Here is a 25271-nt window from a genome sequence, read left to right on the forward strand (position 1 = left end):
TGAGCAGGGGAGCGGGCTGGATGCAAAGTTCTCCATACAGGCTGCAGGGCCGGTCGCTGTGGGTGAGGCCCAGTGCATGGCGGTCAGGCGGCGGACTCGGCCCTCCACAGGTCGGTTCCGAGCGGGAGGCGGGGATGAGGGGAGATGCGCAGCCCCGGCTTGTGAGGAGGGATTCTCTGTCTCCTCCGCCGACACGCTCTGGCCCAGTCTCCACTCTTTTTGCTTCGGAAGCGAAAAAGGGGAAGGTCCCCAACTCCCCTCCGCCAGGACCCTGCGCCTTCCTAGGTGCCAAAGCTCCCCCTTCACCTCCCCCCTTTTGCGCAAAGAAAACAGTAGCGCTTTCTGTTTTGTGTCCTTTCTCGCATCCTTTCCTTGCATCTCAAATTCCTACCCAAGAGGTAGGATTCCCACTTTCCCTTCTTTGACAGCTGTGCGGTGGGCAGAAAGTCGGGTAAAACTCCTTAGCTGTGATGGGAAACTGCATCTGTTGAATTTCTGCCTGCTAGAACCTGTTAAAGGCACAAGGAGACTTTTCACAGGGACATGGAGAAAAGGTGTTTGGCTTACTTGGGTTACTGACTCTTCCATCAGGTCTCTTTTGGCCTAATCATTGCTGCGTTGGAAGCAGTATAACCTTTTTTCAATCCATGGATTTCTATAGTAGGAATTACATTTGGGATTATATTTTGCCTGTAGTGCATCTGTGGACACAGGAGTATGACCAGAAAAAAATGACTGCAGAATAGTATTTTAGAGAAAATGTTCTAACTCTATTCTCTTCCCCTTCGGTGTGTTTTTGTAAAAGCCTTCTGGCCCGGTTTCTCTTGCCTAAATGAAGACCCAGTTGTACATCTGAGATTCAGATACTAACTCTCCAGCTTTGGTGGTTGCATCTTCAGCTGCAATGTCACATACCTTCAGTGATTCCTGTGCACTGTTACCCAGCTATTACATTGTACCCTAAGCCTGCAGCCAATCATTCAAAACCACCCTTTGCATTCAGCTTTTCCCCCAAACTCATTCTGTCATTCCCTTCATTTCTGTCAGAGCTTTCTTAAAAAATTAAAACTTGGATCTCAAATAAGGCTGGTTTTATTATATTTTAATAAAACAACATGAAATTATAACACTTTGGGAGGTGATTTATGAATGCAAAGTATTGTTAGTTCCCTTCATGCTGACAGCAAAGGGGAGTGGAGTGCAAAGGAGCACTGTGTGTAATATGCTTTCTTAGGTGCATGAAAAGCAACAGCACCAACAATGGGGAGGGGTTGTAGCTCTTCCTTAAGGAGCCACTGCCAATCATTGTGGACAGTATCAAGACATATGGTCTAATGGGCTGACTCAGTCTAATGCAGTGTCTTGTGTTTTAAAGCAAGAGTCTTATGTTCTAAATCTTGCTCACCATTTTTTTATTTGTGTGTTTTACTTATCTGCTTTTCTGCAAAAACAATGACAATCAGTACTGCAGATCCCATTACCCCAACTAGTATGGTCATTGTTCAAGGTTTATAAGAACTGTAGTTGAAAACATCTTCGAGTGCACCAGGTTGCTTACCCTGGGTGGTGTAGAAATGTAATAAATAAACTTAAGCATTGTGTTTCCCTTCTACTTTGCAAGATATTAAGGAAAATCCTTCAATATAAAACCCTGTACCGGTTACATTTATTCCTGAAATGGCACAACTTGCATGTTTTTTTCTCCCCGTTCCACTTTTTCGCTTCTTAAATGTTTTCATGAGTTCTTCACCATGCCTGTAATGTATTGGGGGGGGGGGGAGCTTTTGAATTTCCTGTTCCTTAATCCATTTCCTTCCATTTCATGATAGACCATCTAAGAAGTTCTTTCCTCAGCACATGTGCAGGCCTTCTGTTCTGTGAAATGCAAGATACATTTACCTCAGTAGCTCTCCAGATGGTTGGTTCATCTTCAGACCATATGCATGCAACACTCACTGTTCATGCATCATTTCCATTAACACCTTTGCCTATTCCTTGGCTCAGCTCCAGCAGTTGTAAAGAACTTTCCCTTTAACACTTCACCATCCTATTTTTTCTCCTCTCTTGCATGCAGAGGGTTCATTCAATGGCATCTACACTAAAAGGTTCTCAGGTTGCTAATGCTGAGAAAGACTTCCACCTATGAGAGCTGTTTGGAATCAGAAGAGAAAAAACAGGGCTAGATAGACCCATTGTCTGACAGTGTAAGCTAGCTTTCATAATGATATTGCCATCTACCCATGCCCCCCTTTTTTAATTAAAAGGAACATTTGTATGTTGAAGAAAGCAGTTCCATGGGACCCTTAGTTTTGTAATGATTGCCTTTTTCATTACTGAAATCTGTTAGAGATTCATGTGCATTCAGGTTGTTTTATGAAGCCTAGGGCCAGCTTAACCGGGAGACTGTAACTGCCTATTGGTGTTCCACATTTCCCAATTCTTCAGTATCAAAAGAGCTCCAGTTTATCTCACTCTTAGTGTCATTACTCACTGTGCTTGATTACAGGATCTCCTGGATAATTCTGTCAATAAATTATTCAGTTTGCTTTCATTTACATCTACTTTTTTAGCCCCAACAACAGCTACTGAGGGAATGTCCTGACATGCCCACATAGGGATTTGCATTTTAGTCTCCACTTGACAGTCAAAATACTATGACCCTGTAAGAGGAAGTGTCCTACCATACCCATATACAGAGATTTGATAACCAAAGTGAGGAGTAATGACTAAGTACTTACTGACAACCTATAAGAATCAATGACGGTTTGACACATTTAATAATACCTATTATCATTTCTGGAATCTTTCAGAAGAAGGAACTTTGGTACCTCCATAGGGCCATCTGTTTTCCTTTCCCTACATTACTTTTTAGTTTATGTTAATGTTAAATGCTGTTTCTTCTTTTAAAAAGGGCTGTTTATAAACCTACAGTCCAGATATAACACAAGAATACCACATGTATGATTTTTGCCGAGTGGTAGAGTGGGCTACTGCTAGCAAAGCCTTGCACTGCAGGAAAAGGAATAGGAAGCAAGTCTTCTTTAGCACCAGCAATACAGACCTGCACCAACTGGGAACAAATTATTATTGTTCAGATGTTTTCAACACCTCTGAAAACTTGCTCATCCTGAAAACTAAGTTTGGAGTTGGGATTCTGCATAGTTCTAACCTGTGCTGTAGAAATAACTTCTCTTGTCTTAGCAGGCTAATCAGGCTTTAGACTGTTTTCAGGTTTAAGAGAAAACACAGTGACAATCTGCCTTTCCATTCCCATTTTCACCTTTGGGCTTGTTGATCTGCTAATGTAAAAGTTCATTACATGCCACAGAAGCATGAAACTCCTCAAGACCCAGCGATGGTGAGCTGGGTACCTGTGAGAGAGGGGCTTGTTTTTGCCATTTTACTCTTGTCCAGGTATCCTAGCTCTCTTGGACGTGTAACGAGAGAGACTTAATCAAACTCTAAGCTGGGAGAAAAAGACAATTGCTGGTTATGTGCCATTTGTATATTTATGTGTGTTACTCATTTATATCTACTTACTTTACTAGTAAAGCTGGATAAGTTATTCAATATACATTCTCCTATAATAGAATCTTCAGAATTCAAGAGTAGCTCTGTTGATTCGCACCCAAAGTACACCTAGTTCAATATCCTGTTTCCAACTGGGACCAGCTAGATGCCTCTTGAAAATGCACATTTAGAGAATATAGGCAATGACTTTCCCCTGCTCTTTGTCCCCAGCAGAAATCTATTGCTTCTGAACACAGAGGTAAAGAGCTTTTATGAGACATAAATTCTTATCCAAGGCATTTTGCTTGAGATACTTCTCAGAAGAAATGAGGAGCGTATAGATAGATATGCAATTTGCAATTTATATTTCAGTTCTACCACAGAAAACAGCCTTAGATGTGGAATTAATGTCTGAGAAGTCACCATCAGAGCAGAATGGAGAGCTTGGGGCTACCGGCAGTGACCCTTTCTGAAGGGACAACAGCCTTTGTTCAGCAAGATGACAGTGGTGAGTCACTTCACAGCAGGGGTAGCTGTCTGGATGTGGTCAGTGAGACTGGGACAAACCAGAGAACATATGCTCAGAGGATTGCACACATGTGGGAGTATAATAGGATATATAGCCAAGGTTTTTCATTTAGTTTCTACTGGATAAATTGTGCATATTTAAAAAAAATTAACCCATGCAAAAATGTAGGGATTAAGGTTGTTTTCTGTTGGTAGGATGTAAAATCTTGCAAAACCAAAGCACTGGACATGTAGCATTTAGTTTGAAAGCATTCAAGGACTTACTAAACGAAATATATTTTCTGGTCAGAGGTAGGTGGTAAGATGCCAATTGTATGGAAATAATTAGAACTGATTTCTATCATACTTGTGTGTGTTATTTATTTAGTTGAATTGTTTATTTTTGACTTAATGACAAATTCCTTAATAGAAATTAGTACAAACTCAACTAGAAGTGAATATCCTGCTGCTAAAGATCCGCAGGCAAATTCTACATGCATCAAGTCCTGACACAACTAATCTTAGCCGCCACTCTTATTGTGTATATTTTAGAGGGCATGGTAGGTTTCAGTCAATTATCTGGGCAACTGGTGGAGAAACAGAAGCCTACTCTTCCCTCCACCATTTATCTAAAGTAGGTATGGGCAGCATGGGGCCCTGCAGGCATCGGTGGACATTACCACCCCACATTATGAATTCCTGTCAGACACAAATAGCATGGCCTGTGGTCAGTGATGATAGAAGTACCAGGCCAACAACAGCCAGTGGGGCATAGGGCTCATCCCTGACCTGAAGTACCATGATGCACGTGTTTCACCTGATGGAATCACTGCAGCTACCCAGTTGTGTTGTCCTTCCATCCTTAAAGGAGCACATATATGTGGATGTCATATGAATCAGGATTTTGCTTGGTTAGGACTCTGTGTAGAGAATTCAACTGATGTGTATGGTTAAAGCGATGAACATGCAGTGGCTTTTTCATCAAATGAAGGCTGCTGTTTTCATTTAAGTTTCTGAATTAGGTAAGAGCTCTGGCATTCCACTTGATCCTCAGTGGGCTATCAGGAGCAGACAAAAGTTCAGAATCTGCAGAAAGGTACTTTTCAGCAGTTATTAGAGGAATGCAAGATCTTCTATAGAATGAGATTATGAAGTCACAGCTTGCTTGTATTTAAAATTTGTGCAGTTTGCTAATTATTGGGACTGCTGAAACAGCATTCCCCAACCTGGTGCCCTCCAGATCCATTGGACTATAATTCCACTAATCCCAGCCAGTTGTGAGAACTGTATTTCAACACATCTGGAGGGCATCAGATAGTTGGTAGCTTCCTAAAATAAGGAGTAGAATGCTTCTAGAAAGAAGAGAAGTAGAAAGTTATCTGTGAATGTTCGTTGACCACAAATAAGGCTTGGGAGTACAGCTGCTGCAACAAAGAAACCAATTTGACTTCTAGTTTGTAATACAGTGTTGCAATTAGAAGTATACTATAAAAAGTGAGAGAATAATCAACAGGTTCTTAGTTTAAGGCTACCTTGGTTGTAAGGTATACTCTGGTTAAGGAATTACTAGGCATTTTCCAAGAATATGAGGAAGGAATGACATTTCCTTCTTCAAACCATTAGAAGATCTTGTTATAATACACATATATTGCATACAAAGGTGCCTGGCAGTTTGATCCATTTATTTCCTTAGTAGAAGGAAAGAGAGCTAATGTAATCCTCGGCATACTGCTGTTGAATTTAGAGGGGCTTGCTTCTGAGTAACCATACAAGCACTTCAGCTTCATAAACCTGGAAGTTTTTTCAATGTTTTAACTTTCTTTTTCACATGTTTCAGAAGAAAAGTTAATTGAAGGGCAGGTGATTGAACTTGAAGATGGATCCACAGCCTTTGTACAACATGTTACATTGCAAAAAGGTGAGGAGAAATCATTCATTTGCCTGCTGTAGACTTTTTGGTAGCTTTAACTGACTGTACAGACTGCTGGATTGGTTTTTCCCCTCAGTTTTCTTTCTGTGTGCATCTTTATTGACATCAAGCGGCTATAGAGGCATATAGTGCATGAGTTCAAGAGTTCTGCACATCCATTTGGGTGGACGTTGTATCTAAGTTTGCAAATCACTCAAGAGAATCATTCTGAGATAGAACAGGTAAGAATTGCTGGAGTCATTGGGATTATTTATGAGAGCCAATGTGGTGTAGTGGTTAAGAGAATGGGACTGAGTCAGGCAATCTAAGTTCTAGTCCCCACTCACTGTGGAGCCAACTGGATGAATTTGGGCCAGTCACAGACACTCATCCTAACCTACATCACGGGACTGTTGTGGGTGGGAATAAGATTGAGAGCAGCTGGAAGAGAATGATGTAAGCCACTATGAATTCATTGTAAGAAAAAAGCAGGATATAAATCTAATAAATGAGTGAAGATGCTTGGTATCTTTATTTATTTATTATTTATTTATTAAAACATTTTTATGCCGCCCCATTTGCCTCGGGGTGGCTTACAACAATAAATTAAAAGTAATTATAATATAAATTACAATAAATATAAACCTTAAATTAAAAATACAAAAATACAATATAAAATAAGCCGCCCTGGCCAGATAAAATCTAGTAATACTAACAGTTAAAATGCCGCTTAAATAAAAAGGTCTTCGCCTGGCGCCGAAAGCTCCTGCAAAAATATTATTTCTTGTAAAACATGTCACAAGTAGGTCAGATCTATTTGTGTTTACTCAGAAATGACCTATTAAGTGCAATGAACCATGCTACTATGTCTGTTTGCCTTAGGCTGCAGTCCTATTCATACTTACATAGGCATAAGTACCATTTACTTTAGTCAGAAGTCTAGGATTGTGCTGCTAGTCTTAAAAAATATATAACCCAACTGAAAGAGCCTGAATATCTTACCTGAGAACCATGTTACAAACTATTTGGCAGAATAAGTTTATGTAGACTTCAACTAGTAGAGTTCTGGACTGCATTACCAATGATTGCAAGTCATTGTCTGCCCCCTGATGTAAAGACTAAAATTTAAAAATCCTTTGCATGTAATTAAGTAGCATAGCAAGAAGGAAGACTCTTCTTTCAGATGTTATAGTTTACCACAAGTTTGTAAGAAACTTTGCAGTTGACGGAACATTTTATCATTTCCCTGTTGTTTAATTTCTTTTTATTTACTATTTTTCAGTTCTGCCCAGTAACCAAAGTTCTCCAGGCAGCTTATAAAGACTAAAACCATTAAAATCCAATATAACTTAACATACAAAAATATCAAACAATCAACAATAAAAATCTCAGGACTTGCTAAGAAGCCTACTTGTATTTTCAGCGTTAGGGATTTAACAGCATACAAGACTGACAGGTGAAACCACCTGGGGAGAGCATTTCACAGTTGAGAGCCCAACACTGGAAAGGCCCTCTCCCTTGTTCTTATTCTTTGAGCCTCTCTCAGAAGGTGTGCTTGGATGTGCACCTTGGATGGCAGCTCATAGTGTACAAGTAGGTTCACGCTGGGATAAGTGGTTGGTTGAGCAGTGACTATGTGGAATGACTGTGACGGTTGTATTTCTGTATTCACATACAGTTAAAGTATGTTTTCTGACCACTGTTGGACAGACAGGGAATGTTTATTCTTCAAGGGCTAAGGTGGAAGAGCCCTTAAATCTGTGAATAAGCTCTGACAAGAACTCTCAGTTCTTCCTAAATAAGCTTTGTTTGTAGAATGAGAAACTGCGTGAAGGGACTTTATGTCAGGTTAAGTGTGTCTGTTCTGGTTTGTTCTGTAGAGGCTATCATGTTTGAAGATGGTCAGCCAGTGGCACTGGAAGATGGTACCATGGCATTTATACATCATGCTCCCAAAGGTAGCTATCAGTTTTTTATTCTTCCGTTCCTTCTACAAAGCATAATTCATACCTTGAGCTCTAAGGAGTGTGATATAGCTATGACTACGTGTGCATGCTTTTTAATGTTACAACTCCCTGATTTAGAATGCTTTTATAATTTTTAATTATACTACACCTCCATTGTGCTTAGTTGTCTAAGTCAATAAAATGAAGTGACAATTGGTGCTGGGAACCTTGTGTCATAGGCAGACCATAGGTTGGAGAACTAGGAATGAGTGAGACACTCCTTGCCTCTTTAGGGATCAATCCTGGATTGAAGGGTACATTGAAAACACAGATTTCCTGTTTAGCCTATCTGTTAGGGTGTGACCATGGATTTTCTGAGGGGTGCAGATGACAGTGTCTTGCAGTAAGAGCCTTTCCATGTTTCCCCTCCATTTTTCTGCTTGCTGAAGAAAATCCATTAAGGGAAGGATAATGATGGACAATTAAGGGGAAATGATGGAAATGCTGCACGGTGCCTTCCAATTGGTACTGTTATCAGTCCTCCATCTGGAAGCCCCCTACAGATGTTGGAAAACAGTGGGGAGGTCAAGCTTGTCACTTCTTTCTGAGGCTCCAAAGCATGGTTTGTAGGATTGGGAATGTAGTCTGTGTCTTTATCCTCACTAGCACAAATAAGCCAACAACTTTATTTGGATTGCTCTCCAAACAAAATAAAGTTGAGTGGGATCATTTATGAACTTCATTTTAAAAATATGTCTGTATAACTGATTCTGCCTCTTTGATTCTGGTATGCTTTTCATGTTGCAGTCTTTAGCTACAAATAGAGTTGGTATACAAGATTGAATTTTGAATTGCAGTTAAGAATTTGCCATTGATGCTCTTAACTCTTCATCTTTTACCAGCTCTAAATGATCAAGAGGTAGATAAGTAGCAATTAGAGCTGACATGTGCTACTACAGTGTTTGTGGTCCACTCCAGAGGGTTATGACCCCAACACCCTGGAAACAATCCAGCTGGAAGATGGATCCACAGCTTTTATACACCGTCCTGTTTCCATGCCAATGGGCCATACCATCATGGCAGTACAAACAGATGTTGGGCTGGAAGAATTGGCCATTGGAGAGAAAGATGAAAACTTTGATCTTGATACTGTTTCTGTCCTCAAGGATTACAAGGTGAGGATATTCTGTTACTTCTGCAGACAATCTCAACCCATAGGGAGATTAAAATAAAACATTTAGGATAATTCAGTATTGTACAGAATGTTTCACTTACATATCAGTAATCCTTTATTGTATTTAATTTAATGCAGACAGTATTGTGTCAGGGCTGAGAGAAACAGTAGCTCATTAGAATTAAATTATTCTAATTGGAATAGTGGTTCAGGGGTTGCTGATGGTGGGATGGGGAGTTGAGAGAGTGGCTTCTGTTTGGCTACCTAATAAGTTCATGTGAAAAGGTAAGACAGATCTCCAGGTTCACAGTTCCTTTGCTTCATGCATAATCCCAAGAGAAAATCCTACAGTTCCTGGCATTCTTCCAGCTGGCCTACTGTGAAAAAGGCTACGCTTGAGATCTCCCTCTCCTGGACTAGTTGGATACTTGGAAACTGTCCTGAAGGTAGAAGGCACATGCCAGATGAAAATTCAAAACACAGAGGAACACCTCACTAATGGGTGGGTCTACACATTCCCCTTAGGTGCACTTAGCTTTGCAGTTGTTTCCCCATTTTCCAGTGCATTTAATGGCTTGGCACTTGACAGATGTCAGCTGTTTACAGTGTACCACACATGCAGTCTTGCATGGTTACAGTTTTATTATTATTAAAAAGTAGAATACAGAAAAAGAAAAACGATGCCAATGGATCTTACACAAATATTACATATGATATTAAGATCAAAAACTTTCACAAAAAGTCATTAGTCATTCCTTCTTCTACACACAGTTAAATTATTTAGACTTAATTTACTAAATTAAGTAAATTATAGAGCAATTATAGAGCAATTATTCTAATTTATAAGTCTTAATACTGACTTATTTTCCATTCCTTTAAATTTTATTTTTTTAATAACAACAAAGAATTTGTTACTAAAATTATAACTCACTAATGATATTTTTACATGCTCTATTAAGTAGATTGTTTATAATAAACTTTCCATTTATCATTAAATTCTTCAGCTAGGCTTCTATTTATGTAACTAGTTAGTTTTGCCATTACTGCATATTCAGCTAGCTTATTTTTCCAATCATCTTTAGTGGGGTAATCTGCTTTCCATTTTGATGCTATTATAATTCCATCTGCTGTTATTGTATATTTAAATAACTGTCATATTCCCCAGCAGAATTTCTGGTGCAATATTCAGTAGCATATTCTTAGGGTTCATAGGAAGTTTAATTTTATTTTTTCTATATTTATGCATTTATTTCTTTCCCCAAAATTTTAACTTTATTACATGCCTATCACATACGATAAAAAGTCTCATGAACTACTTTATATTTCCAGAACTTTCTATTATAATTCTTATCCATTTTCACAATAACTTTTGGTGTAATATACCAATGAAAAAATAGTATACCATTTTGTCCTAGTGCTAGACTAGCTGTGAATTTTATATCCTTTGTCCACAAAGTTTCCCACTGATGGAAAGGTATTTCTTCCTCAAAATTCTGCATCCCACTTATCATACATGTTTTAATTTGTTCAGTTTTAGTATCATATTAGAATAATTGGTTATACATTCATCCTAATGAGGCCTTTTTGCTGTGTAATCAACTTTTCAAATTCTGTCAAGTTTCTTATAGTGCCTTTTCCTGTTTGAATTTTCCTTTTTAGTGTTGAAATAAATTCATAGTAAAAAAGCCATCCTATCTATTTTTCGTCATCTTTTTGCCAAGGCTTGATTCCTCCTTGTTGATCAATCATATCTTCAAATATTATACAGTTTTTGCTTTTACTTAAATGCTTATCAAAATATGTATCTATTAGAGACATCAAAGGAGAAATTGGAGGGCTAGTTCTTCTTATGGTACACTAAATTCTTATTGAACTGTCTCTAATGCATGCCTATTGTTTTGTTAAAGCTTTTTTGATTGATTCTGTAGCCCACAAATAATTATGTATTCTTTCTTTCAAATCTGCTGTTTCCAATTTCACTAATCTTTCATTAGGATTTATAATCCAATCTGTAATCCAAACCAGTCCAGCTGCATAATAGTACAACTTGATATTAGGTACTGTGAGACCTCCTCTCTTTCATCTTGTAGGACTTTAAATCTAATCCTTGGTTCTTTCCTATTCTGTTACTGTTTGGCAGCTATAACTGACAAGGCAATAGACCAGGCAAGGCTGTGTATATCAGAAAGGTAAAAGAGCACACTTGTGTAACTCTGAAAGACAGACCTAAACAGAAAATTATGCAGATACTTGCCCACATCTCGGCCATTTTTCTTAAGGTGATGAACTGCTATGATTAAAGTGCTGCTTGAGAGTCTGAGGAACAACTCTCACTGGTAACAGCATAAGTGAACATGCCAAGAACAGCAAGAGTTTTTTTTCACTCTTGCAAAGCTGCTTATTTGCTGCTTCGCACAACCCATGATGTCCTGGGTTCAGATGATATGGCAAGTCATTGTAGATTCAACAACACCTACAGCAAGCAATGGGGCATCTGGGTGGTTTGTTGCTCCCAAAGAAGCCACCTTGTGGGAGTTGGTTGTATCGTACAGACCCAGACATCTCATGATGGATTGTTGTGTCATGGCAACCCAGTGAATGTTAGTACAGACAAAATATGTTTTTTCCCACTGTCTGTCGGAAGTATAGACATAATTGCCAGTTCAACTATGAGTCAAGACAAACCCCTAGCTTCTCTGCTACAGTAAATAGCATTTTTTAAAAGGGTTCCAGGCTTGCAACTTGCCATCTGCACAGAGGACCTTGTTTTAGCTAATTACTCTGCAAGTGGTCCATTGAACTTACTAAGACTCTGCCTTGCAGGTCTGCGAGGAAGAGGATGGAATGGCAAGCATCTGTCACTTTCAATCCAGCGATTCCTGCAATGTTATTTCACAGGTTTGATTTCACAATGTTACATTTCAATTAACCCTAGGACTGAAACAAATACATCATAATAATAAAAATTCAGATATAATAAAACACAATGAACTGAGTTAAAAATAATAATATAATGGCACAATAACAACTGATCCACAGAAAACTAATAATCATATATAAAACCAGTGTCAAATCAGAGTCTTCTATTCACCAATTAAAATAATGGGCATGGTTTTAAGCTGGCAGCAAAATGTAAAAAGGGTCAGCACCTCCCTGGGAAGCTGATTCCATAATTGGAGCACCACTGCTGAGAAGGCCCTTCCCCTCATGGCCACGCTCCTCATTTCTCTCCAATATTACCAGTGACTTGTTGCAATGCTGGTTAAAACGTACAAAGCAGGGGGAAGAAATCTCTTCTCACTTCATAATTGCTACAGAAATTTTAAAAATAAGTCTGGAACATATTTTGCACATTTATATTGCCTTTTCCACTAATATGGGTTCTCAAGGTGGCTTAACCCCTCTCCCCTGAAAATATCCAGAACTCCTGCCTTAAGTTCTGCTTTGGGTTCTGATGTAACTCCATTGTTAATATGTGTGTAAGGGGTGTGGGTAGGGGGCATGGTCAGTTGCACATGGTCCTTCAAGTCCACCTTCTTTCATGTTATGTAGCAGGGCTTCCAGGAGGAGGAAGTGAAGAGCAATGGGAAGGGACCAAAGGTTCCTGAGAGAGCATATCGTTGTGAATACACTGGGTGTAGCCGCCTCTTTACCACATCCCATCATTTGAAGGTAAGCTATCATGCCTCCCAAGCCTTCAACCCATCCTAAGTTCATAATGTTGCTACTTAGAGTAGTGGTTTTTAACCTTTCCACAGCTGGAGACCAGTGAAAACAGGAAATCCACCTTGGGATCACTGAAGCACAAACAATGAGCACCATACACATAATACAATATCCTATGAATTACTTTCCAAACACAATATCAAAAAATGAAAATTCTCCAAAATACCAGAAACAAAGCAACAAAAAATGCCAACAAAAGAACAAAATACTGAAATTGCTGCAGCATGGCTCCCACCTGGGTCCCACTGAACCATCTCTCCTCTTCTGCCCCCCCCCCGCCCGGCAACACCAGCACACTCCCCGCAAACGTGACACCAACCAAGGAAGAGATGGTGGAGCACAGCCAGTCCCTGTGCCAGTCTGTGGTGAGCAGGACGCACCCTCCCACACACACACACACACATCCAGCAGGAAATATCCTGTAGACTGGCACCAGTTCATGGACTGGAGGTTGAAAACCACTGACTTAGAGGACTAAGAGTTTTGATTTGATCTTTGTCTATATAAACATTCAGAGTATTTAAAAATCAACAACATAAACAACAGGATGGAAACATGGGAAAACATATGTTTTCATATCATGCATCATTTTTAAGCTAATCACAGTGTCTAGTTATACACCTGCGTTTGTGGAGACCTAGTTAGTTTAAGCTATTATTAGTAAATGTGCCAGGATCATAAACCACAATTTCATCCAGGCTTGTTTTGAAGCTGAACTAATTATAATTCCCCCAAATTCAAATGTAATGGGGGAACTTTGGTCAATTTGAAAACATCCTAGGAAAATAGGACTAGAGAAATTTAGAAAGTTTGAGTGTAAGCCTCTTTTTCCCTGGATTTCAAATTTGAATTGTTGCTTTCAGTGTGTCTTTGTTTTTCTAAAAAGGTGCATGAGCGTGTTCATACAGGTGATCGTCCATATAGATGTGACTTCTCAAGCTGTGGAAAAACCTTTGCTACAGGTAATGTAGGCCATTCATTATAACACTAAATAAAACACAAAGAATGAGGAATTCTATTGCTCTGTTAGAATTATGCATGTCTGACAATGAAGATCCTGGTGTAGTTATCCAAACAGTTCTGAGCTTAGAAAGCTGATGTCATCGGACTAAGTGTAGAGAAAGTAGTTCCAGATCACCCAAGCATTCCCAGCTACCTTCATGCTATGTTTGGGAAAAGGTCTTTTGCAACTGTGTTGTATTCACTGTTTTGTGACTGTGTTAACTTTAGACAGACTTTTCCTTTACAGGATATAGCCTAAAAAGTCATGTGAGAACCCACACGGGTGAGAAGCCATACAAGTGCCCAGAAGACTTATGCACCAAAGCCTTCAAGACCTCGGGAGACCTGCAGAAACATATCCGGACACACACTGGTCTGTTTTGCAGGACTGGTTCTTTTAATTTGGAGCTAAATATGAACTGAAATTTATCGTGGGGAAAACCCCAAATATTTCAAAAAGATCCAAAAGATGTACATATATGTAAAGTCCAACTCTGTACCAAATCCTTATTTTAATGGATATTTTAATTGTGGACATGTATATAAATTTAATTTCTATACCACCCATTCTTGACTAATTGCCTTGAATTGCCTAAGTTTTAGCACAGTGTTTAAGAGTGGATTAGAGTTTTGGCAAAAGCAGGTTTAGCAAAGGAGGAGGCAAAGCCAGGGAATGAGCTCCTGTGAACAATGTGGAAGGCTTCTGCAGGAGAATTAGGATTGGTTTACAAAGGAAGAGGTGTGACATACTAGAGGTTACATGGAAATAAGCGATATCCTGAAAGATGGGTGGCTGTCTAATATTTTAGGGTTTTTGCATATATAATCCTCAGCCTTGTGGTTGCTGGCAGTTAATAGGCATGAAATTGTGTGGTGTAATGGTTAAGAGCCAGTGTGGTGTAGTGGTTAAGAGCATGGGACTGGGACTCAGACGATCTGGGTTCTAGTCCCCGCTCAGCCATGGAGCCAACTGGGTGACTTTGGGCCAGTCACAGACTCTCAGCCCAACCTACCTCACAGGGTTGTTGTTGTGGGGATAAGATGGAGGAGGAGAATGATGTAAGCTGCCTTGAGCCCTTTGTAGGAAAAAGGCAGGATATAAATCGAAAAAAAAAAAAATCCAAATGAGTCACAGTGGGTTGGATCCAGAGTTAGTCGTGCTTAAAATCCTCAGGGATTCCACAGGGATGGGCCTACTCAAAACCGGACTAAATCTGGATGCAACCCAATACATTTTTAATAAATGCATCCATCTCCAGCTTCCTATGGTAAGAACTGTCTTAAGTGTGCAACTTGTGTGGATAAAGTTAAGTTTATGACCCAGATTATACCCTCTCCATCAAGTCCTTTCCAACTATTTCTCCTAGTAATTTTGTGTTCACACTATCAATTTTGTCCAGGATGCCATCTGGAAGCAGTATTTATTTATGTATTGGATTTCTAACCCACCTCATTAGCCATATGACTCCCTGGACTGTATAGGGAATAAGGACATTTTCCTTGCTTCCATTTTCAGCAATTCCTTTTGCCTTGGACTTGCTCTGCATGGATCCCAGTCAAGATAGTGCTGAGGGAAGGATTATGCACTGATGCATTAGCATGTTACTGTGCCTCTTGAGTATGGCCCACTATTTAAAACAAAGCATTAATGGGCAGCTGTCTGCCCATCCCTGTCTTCAATCCTGGAGGCTGTAAAATTCATCAGACTTTGTAGTACACGGACTCAAGCATTGCTCAAATTGTAGCCATCTGAGGAATATATTTTAGCTTTCTAAATTGTCATGCTGATTCTAGGTTCACATTTCTTATCTTGAGTTTAGTGAAATGAAGCAGAAACTAATAGAGATAGAAGACAGCTGCCATTGTTGTGTCTGGTCTGACAATGTGCAGTTCACACAGTTTAGTGCAGTTTTGTGTGCATGTAGGAAGGAGTGAACCCTGTCTCAAATCTTTCATACTTTTACCAGTTCACTAAGACTCTTCTCTGCTTCTTCTGCTGAAGGTGAACGGCCATTCAGATGCCCCTTTGAAGGCTGTGGTCGCTCTTTCACCACCTCCAATATACGCAAAGTCCACATCCGTACGCACACTGGTGAACGGCCATATATGTGCCCTGAGCCTAAATGTGGAAGAGGGTTCACTAGTGCCACCAACTACAAGAACCATATGCGAATCCATACTGGTAAATATGGGTGTGCTTTCTTTCACAGTTCACACTGGCTGTGTTACTTAAGTGGTCATCTGTAAACTGGCCCAGAACCCATTTCTGGTTTCTGAAAATTGATTTGGGAAGAATTACACTGGGCTTGCTCGGCTGAATCAACTCCCATGTGTAAGATAACCAGAGAAAGGGGAAAATGTGTTGAATTAGTGGTGTAAGGCCACTGGAGTTGGATCTGAATATTTTCTCCTTGCCTACTTAAAGTACTTATACAGTGCAGTATTTAATGTGCTTGCTTGAAAGAAAACCCATTGTACTGAAAGTGTGCTCTACTATTGCAGCCTTATTTATTGCTGTGAAGCAAGAGACATTTTTCTCTCTTACTCTCTCTCAGGGGAAAAGCCATATGCATGCCTGGTCCCAGGCTGTGGAAAACGCTTTACAGAATATTCCAGCCTGTACAAACACCATGTGGTTCACACGCATTGCAAGCCATACACCTGCAACACTTGTGGCAAAACCTACCGCCAGACATCTACGTTGGCTATGCATAAGCGCACCACACATGGGGAGGTGGAGGCCACAGAGGAGAGCGAACAGGCTCTCTATGAGCAGCAGATGGGAGGTGAGTTGGCCATGGAGCTGAGCAAGAAGATTCCCAACTTCGCAACTCATTACCAGACAGGTCTTAACACTTCCCTTCATGTTTCCTTTTTGCTGTGACTGCCTTATCTGCAGAGACTTGGAAAGGACTAAGGACACTTGAATGCCCCCACTCAGTAGGACCCTTCCTTTGAATCTCCTTTTCTTGTTTTTCCAGCAACTACTGTTGATAAAAGTATGACTCTGCTGAAGCACCAGTGTATTGTTTCTGTGAAGCTGGAAGAGGAGGAGGAGGAGGAGGAGGAAGATTGCATGTCTACACCAGTGGCTCTTGTATCTCAGGGTGGAGTTGAACAGGTATTGAGAAGTTGAGATGAAGTCCATAGAGACATAAAGATCTTGGAATTCTGTTACTAAGGTCAGGGCAGATCAGATGATCAGAAGTCTTTGCCTTGAAAATGCCTTAATCCTAAACATTTGCATACCTGATTGCAACATCTGCATAAATAATACTTAGCCTTCATTCTATGAACTGAGTTGCTGGTATATCACAGGTTTGGGGTTCTGTGACACTTTCAAGAACATTTTCAACCATGAAGACTTTGTTTTCTGGTATTAGTATGAATTTGGTGGTTGCTGAGACATTTATGATACAAACATATTTTTTAACCATACCAGTATGACTGAATGTCCCTTGTAGTATTCTGACTGGCTGTTTGTGATGTAGGGGTACTTCCAGATGGAGTACTCCTACCACTGTTAATCAGGAAGATACTGTGTACTCTTTCTTCATTCAAGTGGATCTTAGTCATGATGCTTGATTAGCACCATAAATTTCAGTTACCTAAAGGACTTTCTGGTAAGAGACTTTCTGTGCTATAGATACGCAGAATCAAAGGCTTTCCCTGTAACTAGAAGTGAAAAAAACCAGTGCTTCCCATGTTTTTTAATTCCATCTTTCTCGCTTTGGGCCTGGCTCATGCATAACTTATTATACAAAAGATGGCTGGTAACTAAATGTGTCTTCCTGCTTTGTAAAGTTGGTAACAAGCATTTCATTTGAGACGGTGATGGAAGATTTTCTGTGTAGTAAGTAGCTCTTGCGCAAATATATGATGAACACTCCTGTGTGAACTGGTTCTCTGTCACTGGTTACAAGTATTCCCCATGATCAGAACTAAAGCATGCTCCTAGCCCATGAACTGGCATTAATTTGTATTACCTGTGATTTGTCCGTCTGCCTTTTCATCTGCTTTTTGCAGGTCAGTCTCGCTCATAAAGACTTGTAGCCACGTGACAATGTTAGCATGGCAACACAGCCTACCATTTTGCCACCCCAGGAAAATATTTCAGCAACTGGTACAAATGCTGTGACTATCACTAGCGCTGATGGGGCTGAGATAGAACCGGTGCAGAATTCCTCAAAATGACTTCACGTGAACATAATCCAGAAGAACTCTTTTAAATGTAATGGTTGCATTGATATAATGTTTTTCAGGTTACCATAGTCACTTCTGGGACAATCGTATCTAAGGATTCATCCAGTCATGACCAGCAGTTGGCAATGCTAGCAGTGGCTAATGGCACTCACATTGCAGTACCGGTAATATATAAGGGCATCCTATTTCAAGTTGGATTATATCTCTTGAGTGTGTCTCTGCATCTCCTTTCTACCAATAAAATAAAGGTCCTTCTATGTCTATTTTGTTAGTGTGTGGTCTAGCTTTTCCTGCTACTCTAGGCTGAAACACTCCTTTTCAGAAAGCTACAAAGAAATGGAAGGAAAGCCAGACTTAGATACTCATGCCTGGCAGGTGACACACCACCCCTGGAAACCTCAATTGATCAGGTTGAACCCTGATTCCTGGAATGAGCCTGCTTCTGATCTTGTTGGGTCAAGTGGTATTAGGGCATGTGCATTCCCATGCATCTGCTTTGGTTCAAACATTGATTTGCAGTTATTTTCATTTCACAACTTAACCAGTTTTTCCCTGTGCACCTACACACACACACACAAACCTTAGAAGAAGAATTTCTGTGGTCAGCATTTTCCACATTACATACTGCTCATATAATTTGCTTTTTGAGCCTTGATGCAGTGTGTGACTATTGTTTTCAGTTAGATAGAAAGCCACAGATTGTGGTTGTTACCTGTCACCAAGTTGTCTCTAACTTATGGTGACCCTATAAATGAATGTTTTCCAGAATGTCCTATCCTTGACAATCCTGCTCAGCAGTTGTAAACTCAAGGCATCTCCTAGTTGGCCAGTCTCTCTTGCTTCTGTCTTCAGTTTTCCTTAGCATTATTTTCTTTTTCACTGAGTGTTGTCTTTTCGTGATGTGCTTGATGTACAACAAGTTCGGTTTATCACTTCTGCTCCCATGAAAAGTTCTGGCCTGATGTGATTTGGGGTTCTCTTCTTCCTCTTTTTGTCAGCCTAATGTATTCACAAAGCGCTGCTCCACCATGCATCCACCTCATCATTTTTTCCCATCAGGTTTCTTCAGCGTCCTGCTTTCACACCCATACATAATGGTTCGGAATACAACAATGTGGATGATTTTTGCCTTGGTTTCCTATGAAGCATCCTTGAACTTGATTATCTTTTCTAGTACCTTCATTGCTCTCTTTCCAAGTCTCAGTCTTCTTCTTATTTCTTGGTTACAGTCTGCCTTCAAATTGATATGACTGCCAGCCGTCATTGCTACCTTTCTCTGTGCTCCCCCTAAAAGAGGAGTGTGCATTATTAATTCTTCAGGATTCTTGTTTGCACCACCTTAGTGTACCTCCCCTCAATGAAAAACCCTGCCGTGTCCCTTCTTACCCTTTTGCTATGTTTTCTGCAGCACCACGGCTGCAAGCAGCACTCCTACTGCAGTGCAGTGGCATGGCAGCTGAACTAGGATTGAACTCCTGCTCAAGCAGCTTCCTTTTGGTAATTCTACATGTATCTACATGCACAAAGCATTTCTCTATCAGAACAAATGGGGAAAACCTTCATGGAGGGCTCGTTCCTCCAAAATACTGTATCATTTTTTAAATGGAAAAGGTTCTTGTCCATGAAGTCAATCAGAATAGGACTGTCATGCTTATGTCATGTTATACAACTGTGAGGGCACCCACCAGCTGGCTCAAGTTTATTCTGGACTGAGGGGATGCCCAGTAGCTGGCTGCAGTTACTCCCAAAAGAATGAATTCTGCTGCGAGTGATAGAAGCGAAAAAACTATTTCACCTGTGCAGGTAAGCAACTTGTCGTATTGGAGGCACCAATTAACTACACCCTCTTTCTTCACTTCTCATCTTTCTACTGCTTTCTTTTCCAAAAAACGTTTGCTGTATATTTGCACAGTGTGAAGAAGGAGTTCAGGGGCAGGGTCTTGGCAGAAATTGTTTCAGGGGTGGGGTTGGATAATCTAGGCCAGGGGTCGGCAACCTTAAACACTCAAAGAGCCATTTGGGCCTCTTTCCCACAGAATAGAAAACACCGGGAGCTGCAAAACCCTATTGACATCTAAAATGAAGATAATGCATATATCGGTTTTTACCTTTATGCTATGTATAAAAAAATTATAGTGTGTTGCATTTATGAAATCGATGAAAGATTCTTTTATATAATGTCCATCTGTGAACATCTTGCTATGCCTGACTATTTCCTGAGAGGCCACAAAACTAGCATATGTAGTTGAATTTGCAGGCTTGGTCCACTTCTTGAAATGATTCTTGCTCAAATCAACCTGTCGCATCAGTTCTGAAATGGCTTTTTTTCTCTCATCTCCATCCGGATATTTTTCAGCAAAGGCTGTGTGTTTATTCTGGAAATGTCTTGAAACATTTGACTTTTTGTTGTTTGCCAATTTCTCACCTCATGTTAAGCATGCTGGTAAACCAGTCTCGTTAGCAGTGAAAGCAAATGAATCTGCCCACGTACCATTGAACGTTCTGTTTTCTTCTGAAACTTTTCTTTTCTGGGATTTCTCCAAGGTTGGCCTACCAGGGGTCGAAAAGCTCAATAAATCGCGTGCTGGTGGATGTCACACATTGGCAGTTGTGACACTTATTTTGAGCAACAGGGAGCCACAGCAGAGGGGTGAAAGAGCCACACATGGCTCCAGAGCCATGGGTTGCTGACCCCTGACCTAGGCAAACTTCTTTCTTTTCTTTCTACCTCTTCCACTTCCCCCCACAAAACATTCTTCATTGGCACTTGTTCACCCACTGCTCCCTTGTTAAATACATGTATTTCAGAAAACCTATCCATTTGCTAAAGCAGAAGGAAATGTGGCCCTGTCTACAGTTTTCAGTGCTGTATTTTCCCTCTTTCATTTTCCCCATGATGATATTATTTTGGCAAATGTGCCTGACTTCACAAAAAAGCAAATTTGGTTCTGCTTTAAAAAAAGGTTATCTCAGCACAATCCTTGCAGCGCAATCATATGCCTACTTAGGAGTTAGCTCCACTTTATTCAAGTGCAGGGGTGCCAAGACCAAAGTAGCAGCTCTGTTTCAGCTGCCTTTTCTTCCTTTTTTGCTATCAGTCTCACTCTGCCCAAGAAATGTCAATGTTTAGATATGCTAAATGTTGATACTTTTAGTATTTCTTGTTTCCTGTTGCAGCTGTTAGATTGCAATTCGTTTCTGGGCATGTTGTGGGAGGCAGGGGGCAGGGCATTAATTCGTTCCTGTGTGTTTGAGGGTGGTAAATTCATTTTGGCAGAGATTCCTGTGTGTCTGTGTGTGGTACAGTCATTTCCATTAATCCTTTTCTTCAGTAAATAATAATTTTAAAAATTCATTTCAATGTATCTGATGTGGCAGTACGAATAGATGTGTGAGGCCAGATTTGTAGGAATGATCTGTGTGTCCAGATTTGCAAGAGGTTCCAAAGAATGCTCTTCTGTGAGGTAGCTCTAAGGACATTGTGGCTATTATAAGGTGTAAATGGTTGGGTTTTCCCTGGATGCTCTCTGAGCTTGCTGCTTATGCCTTCTCCTGAGTAATCCAGTCCTTAGTATTGCTAGGTTAAGAGGCGTAAGCAGAATTTTAAAACTGTGCTCCTTTTGTTACTTTTCAGTACAGATGTGTGGTTTTCATCATCATTCCCAGTAGGCCAGCCTTTTTGCATATCTAACATTTAATCAGATAATTGCCTCAGAAGACTGTGCACCTGGCTTAGTTTCTTAGGTGGCTGTTGCACTGGAAGGTAGCAGTAGTCACTACAAGTTTGAGGTGCGGTATTATTTTATTCAGCTGCAGCACAGACTGTTGTAGAAAATGTGTATGCTGAGGCAGCTGTCTGAAGCTCCTCCGATGCCTTATATTGCAGGAGGAGGGCAGAAGAGGGTCAGTGAGTAGTGGGAGGAGTGTTGAAAAAACCAAGGCAGGATGGGGATGAGATTTGGGAAAAATGGAAATCGTGCAGCAAACTGGCCCAGAGTCGCTTTTTTAATACTGGGAGAAGGAATATACTTGTGGTAGCACTGGATGGCTTAAAGTTGCTCTTGATCTGTAATTACGGTTTATATCAACCTGTAAGGCTGTGGACAGCACTTTGAGAATTAGGAAGAGAGTGTTTTGTGGATTCCCCCCTGGCTTTTTGTATTGGGGGGAGGGGGGGAAGGCACTTTGCCCTGTAGAACAGGCGAAAGTGGGTCCAAAAGAATGTGTTCCTTTGTGAATTTCCCCCTTTAACCCACAACTTCCTTTGCACTTGAAGTTCATACATAGAACTCCTTTACATAGTAAATGTTGTTGGTTTGGGGGAATTCAGAAAATGGCCTTGCCTCTGTTCTCCACCCCTCCTATCAGACTGACTTCCAATTTCTACTAAATATACCCTTCCTCATCATGATCTCGGGTTCATAAAAACCCTCTTAATAGTTTGTGCATGCCAATAATAAGCACTTATAGTGTCCTTGAGTGTCTGCGATATATTCACAGCTATCATTTTTTCTTAAGTTCACATTTTTACACTGTCACCTATTTTCTGCACCATGCAGATGTTTCACTTTACATAACTATGTTATATGTCTTAATTTCCTCCTTAAGCCACTTCTGCTTCTGCATGGCTCTGGCACACAGTAACCACTCCTATTAGACTGTAAGTGTATGTACAAAACAAAGCCAACTTAATTTTGCATTCAGTATTTTGCTTTGACTTGATTGTGTTTTGGAAGTTATATGTAATTAGTCTTCTTATTAAGACTATATCTTAGAGCTGGTTGACATACTCATCTGGAATGGAGACATAGTACCTGAGAACATTATTTGCTGTTCATAGTTCACTTTGCAGGACTGGTCTGCCTCTTCTATTCCATCTTTAAAATGGCTCTCCTTAAAACATCAAGAACAACCACCAAATCTCCAGTGATCTGATTAGTAGTGGTGGTACGAGAATCTTTAACAGCTGTTTTTGTGTGCAGAATCTGCTATTTGAGCACATATATTTTATGTATGTATTCATATGACCTGTCTGTGACTTCATAGCTGTGGCATATCTATCCCATCATGCAGAATGGCTCTGTACATGTATTTGAATGCTGTCTCTACGTGTACCATCTACATGAATAACAAACCAGTGAATAGGCTCTCATGTACATCTCAACAATATTATAGTTAATAGTCTTGGTATTATTGTCCATATGCTTCTCCATAATTTCTATAGCTCCTAACCAAATAGAGCTCCTTATAAGAACCATGTTCTTTTATTTCACAAGGAAATGCAGGACACTCCATCCACACTCAGAACCAGCTCTAAACAGTTAAGGAAAGTTGGGTAGCAGCTGAGTTTGGCTTTCATTAAAGGCAGCACATTGTTGTTTGTTTTATGTATTCTTGCTGTAGTTTTATTACCAGGAAGCAGAAGAGATATTTGTGAGATGTTCTGCTTTGGATGACACTGCTTCCATTAATCTTCTCTTGCATTCCTGTTCTTAATCTAGCAACTCCTAAAGAGAGGGCTGGTCCCTGTCAAAGAGTTATGAGAGCTTTAAGAGAGTGCATTGCCAGAGTCCCAACTAGATGATTTTCAGAGTAGCACAAGGAACATTGATGAGAAGTATTGCACTCCTTGGAAAATTTCAGGAAAGATCACACTGCTTCCTGCTCATTGGTTTTCGTGGCAAAAAGCCATGAACTGGATTCATAAGTTCCCTGTTTTTACTTAATCCATCCTCACCCAAAGTTGTTAATTTTGAATTGCCTTTCAAGTTTGAGAGTGATATCCTGGCTTTCTCCTTCCAGTTGAAATCACAGCAGAGCCTGGAAGGTACCATCAGCACAGCAACAACAGCAATTCAGCAAGAGTCTGCAACTCTTTAAGCCTCATCGTCAAACAATGGATGCTGAAACATCACAACAAGCGGGAGTACTCTGCAGGAGCAAAAGCAGCTGGATAGACAACTAGAGTGCACATAACCTCAAGTTCAAGAGATATGCAATGGGTATAATTACAGATCTGGAGACAGCCCTTAATATTTGCTGCTATCTATCCAGCATGATCAGCCCACGATGGCACTGCATGGACTGTTGGATGAGACTTGGCTACAAATGATCCTCCTCTAAGCACTGCAACATGCTTTATGGCCACTTGAAGAAAGCCACCCTCACCCTCTGGGGTAACATCTTTCCAATCTCTGTACCTTTCTCATCTCTGCTAAATGATAATGGAGGAAGCAGCTATATTTCACTGTTCATTGCTTGGAGTTAAAGCCTTCAAGACTCACACAGGAAATCAGAAACTGGAACCTTTGTCATTTCAGAGTATTTAGCATTTAAAGTTCTAGGTAGTCTAAAAAGGGATCACAGATGACTGTGCTCTTCCTTACCTTGGACACATGGCATAGGAAGTACCAGCATGGGAGAAACTCTATTGCCTACAGCATTAGGAAAGGAGAAATGTTGGCATGGTTGCTCTGTTTTATTCACTCTCCCCTTCTGTTAAGACTGATATTGCACTTCAACAACAGCAGAATAAACAAACAAATCCATGACCTTTACAACATTTTATTTGCTGCTTTCACTCCTTGAAAGAGAAAATGGAATGCTCCGGTGTGTATTTAATAAAACAGTGAACTTATTCTGCTTTCTGAGTAGCAATTGTTGAAGAATTGACATATGTCCACCTCCTTGGTTGTTATTCTACTTCAAGAGGTAGTACAATTGTGTGACCATAATCCAGTTAAGCAGTCTCTGATACAGATCCTTACTGATGGCACTGTACAAGGTTTTGTGGTCCTGTTGGGACGACAGAATGATTGGCAAAGAATAAGTGAAGCATGTATGATTTATGGTTCAGTCTGTTTTGAAATGATTTGTACCTCACCTTTCTATGAAGCCAAATGGTACCATAAATAAAAAATAAATAACAATTGCACTATTATTGATTAAACAATAATAAATAAATGTATTAAAACATGATTATTAAAAACACAGAATAAAAATAGCATTCACCCCAACTGACCTGCCTTCTTTTGCAGGGATTTTAAAACCCCGGGAATGGCTATTGAGAAGTATTCCTTTCAGTTTCAAAAGCATGTTTAGGGACAACACAAAGTCTTACTCTCTTTTTGCTGTGCGACTACACATGTAGGCAAAGACCTTTATATTCAAGCAGGCCTTTGGCATTTAAGCAGGTTGGGATGAATCACAGCTTAAGTCAATTATTTGCTAAATAATTGATCATGCCTCCCAGTCCCACCTGAGGCAGAAATTCCGGAAGGCTACCTTGGTTGAT

The 25271-nt window shown here is 40.2% G+C and overlaps 1 protein-coding gene across 4 annotated transcripts; it reads left to right on the top strand.

Annotated features, from left to right (window-relative positions):
• On the top strand, positions 1-24906 carry ZNF76 (zinc finger protein 76). Of its 4 annotated transcripts, none has more exons than XR_006416152.1 (14): positions 6-110; positions 3883-4018; positions 5855-5935; positions 7807-7884; positions 8851-9047; positions 11870-11944; positions 12599-12718; positions 13659-13734; positions 14022-14147; positions 15777-15956; positions 16330-16560; positions 16756-16895; positions 18037-19780; positions 23780-23840. XR_006416152.1 is itself a non-coding variant. In XM_044444815.1 (14 exons), the coding sequence occupies exons 2-14, from the start codon at positions 3946-3948 to the stop codon at positions 23855-23857; spliced, it is 1560 nt and encodes a 519-aa protein (XP_044300750.1). In that variant the 5' UTR covers positions 8-110; positions 3883-3945; the 3' UTR covers positions 23858-24906. The 4 variants fall into 4 exon arrangements, 3 of the variants coding, with proteins under 3 accessions (XP_044300759.1, XP_044300739.1, XP_044300750.1); XM_044444815.1 differs by having other exon boundaries at positions 8-110; positions 18037-18141; positions 23780-24906; XM_044444824.1 differs by lacking the exon at positions 18037-19780 and having other exon boundaries at positions 1-110; positions 23780-24906.
• The last annotated feature ends 365 nt before the right edge of the window (positions 24907-25271 follow it).

This window comes from Varanus komodoensis, unplaced genomic scaffold (assembly GCF_004798865.1).
Source record: "Varanus komodoensis strain SLA01 unplaced genomic scaffold, ASM479886v1 scaffold1, whole genome shotgun sequence".
NCBI classification, from domain to species: domain Eukaryota; kingdom Metazoa; phylum Chordata; class Lepidosauria; order Squamata; family Varanidae; genus Varanus; species Varanus komodoensis.

What these genes read in the sequence shown, in the direction of transcription:
- ZNF76 (XM_044444804.1), top strand. Translation starts at nt 3,946, where the DNA reads ATGGAGAGCTTGGGGCTACCGGCAGTGACCCTTTCTGAAGGGACAACA. An exon ending in ACATATCCGGACACACACTG is followed by an intron (nt 14,148 to 15,776) that starts GTCTGTTTTGCA and finishes CTTCTGCTGAAG; the next exon opens with GTGAACGGCCATTCAGATGC. An exon ending in CCATATGCGAATCCATACTG is followed by an intron (nt 15,957 to 16,329) that starts GTAAATATGGGT and finishes ACTCTCTCTCAG; the next exon opens with GGGAAAAGCCATATGCATGC.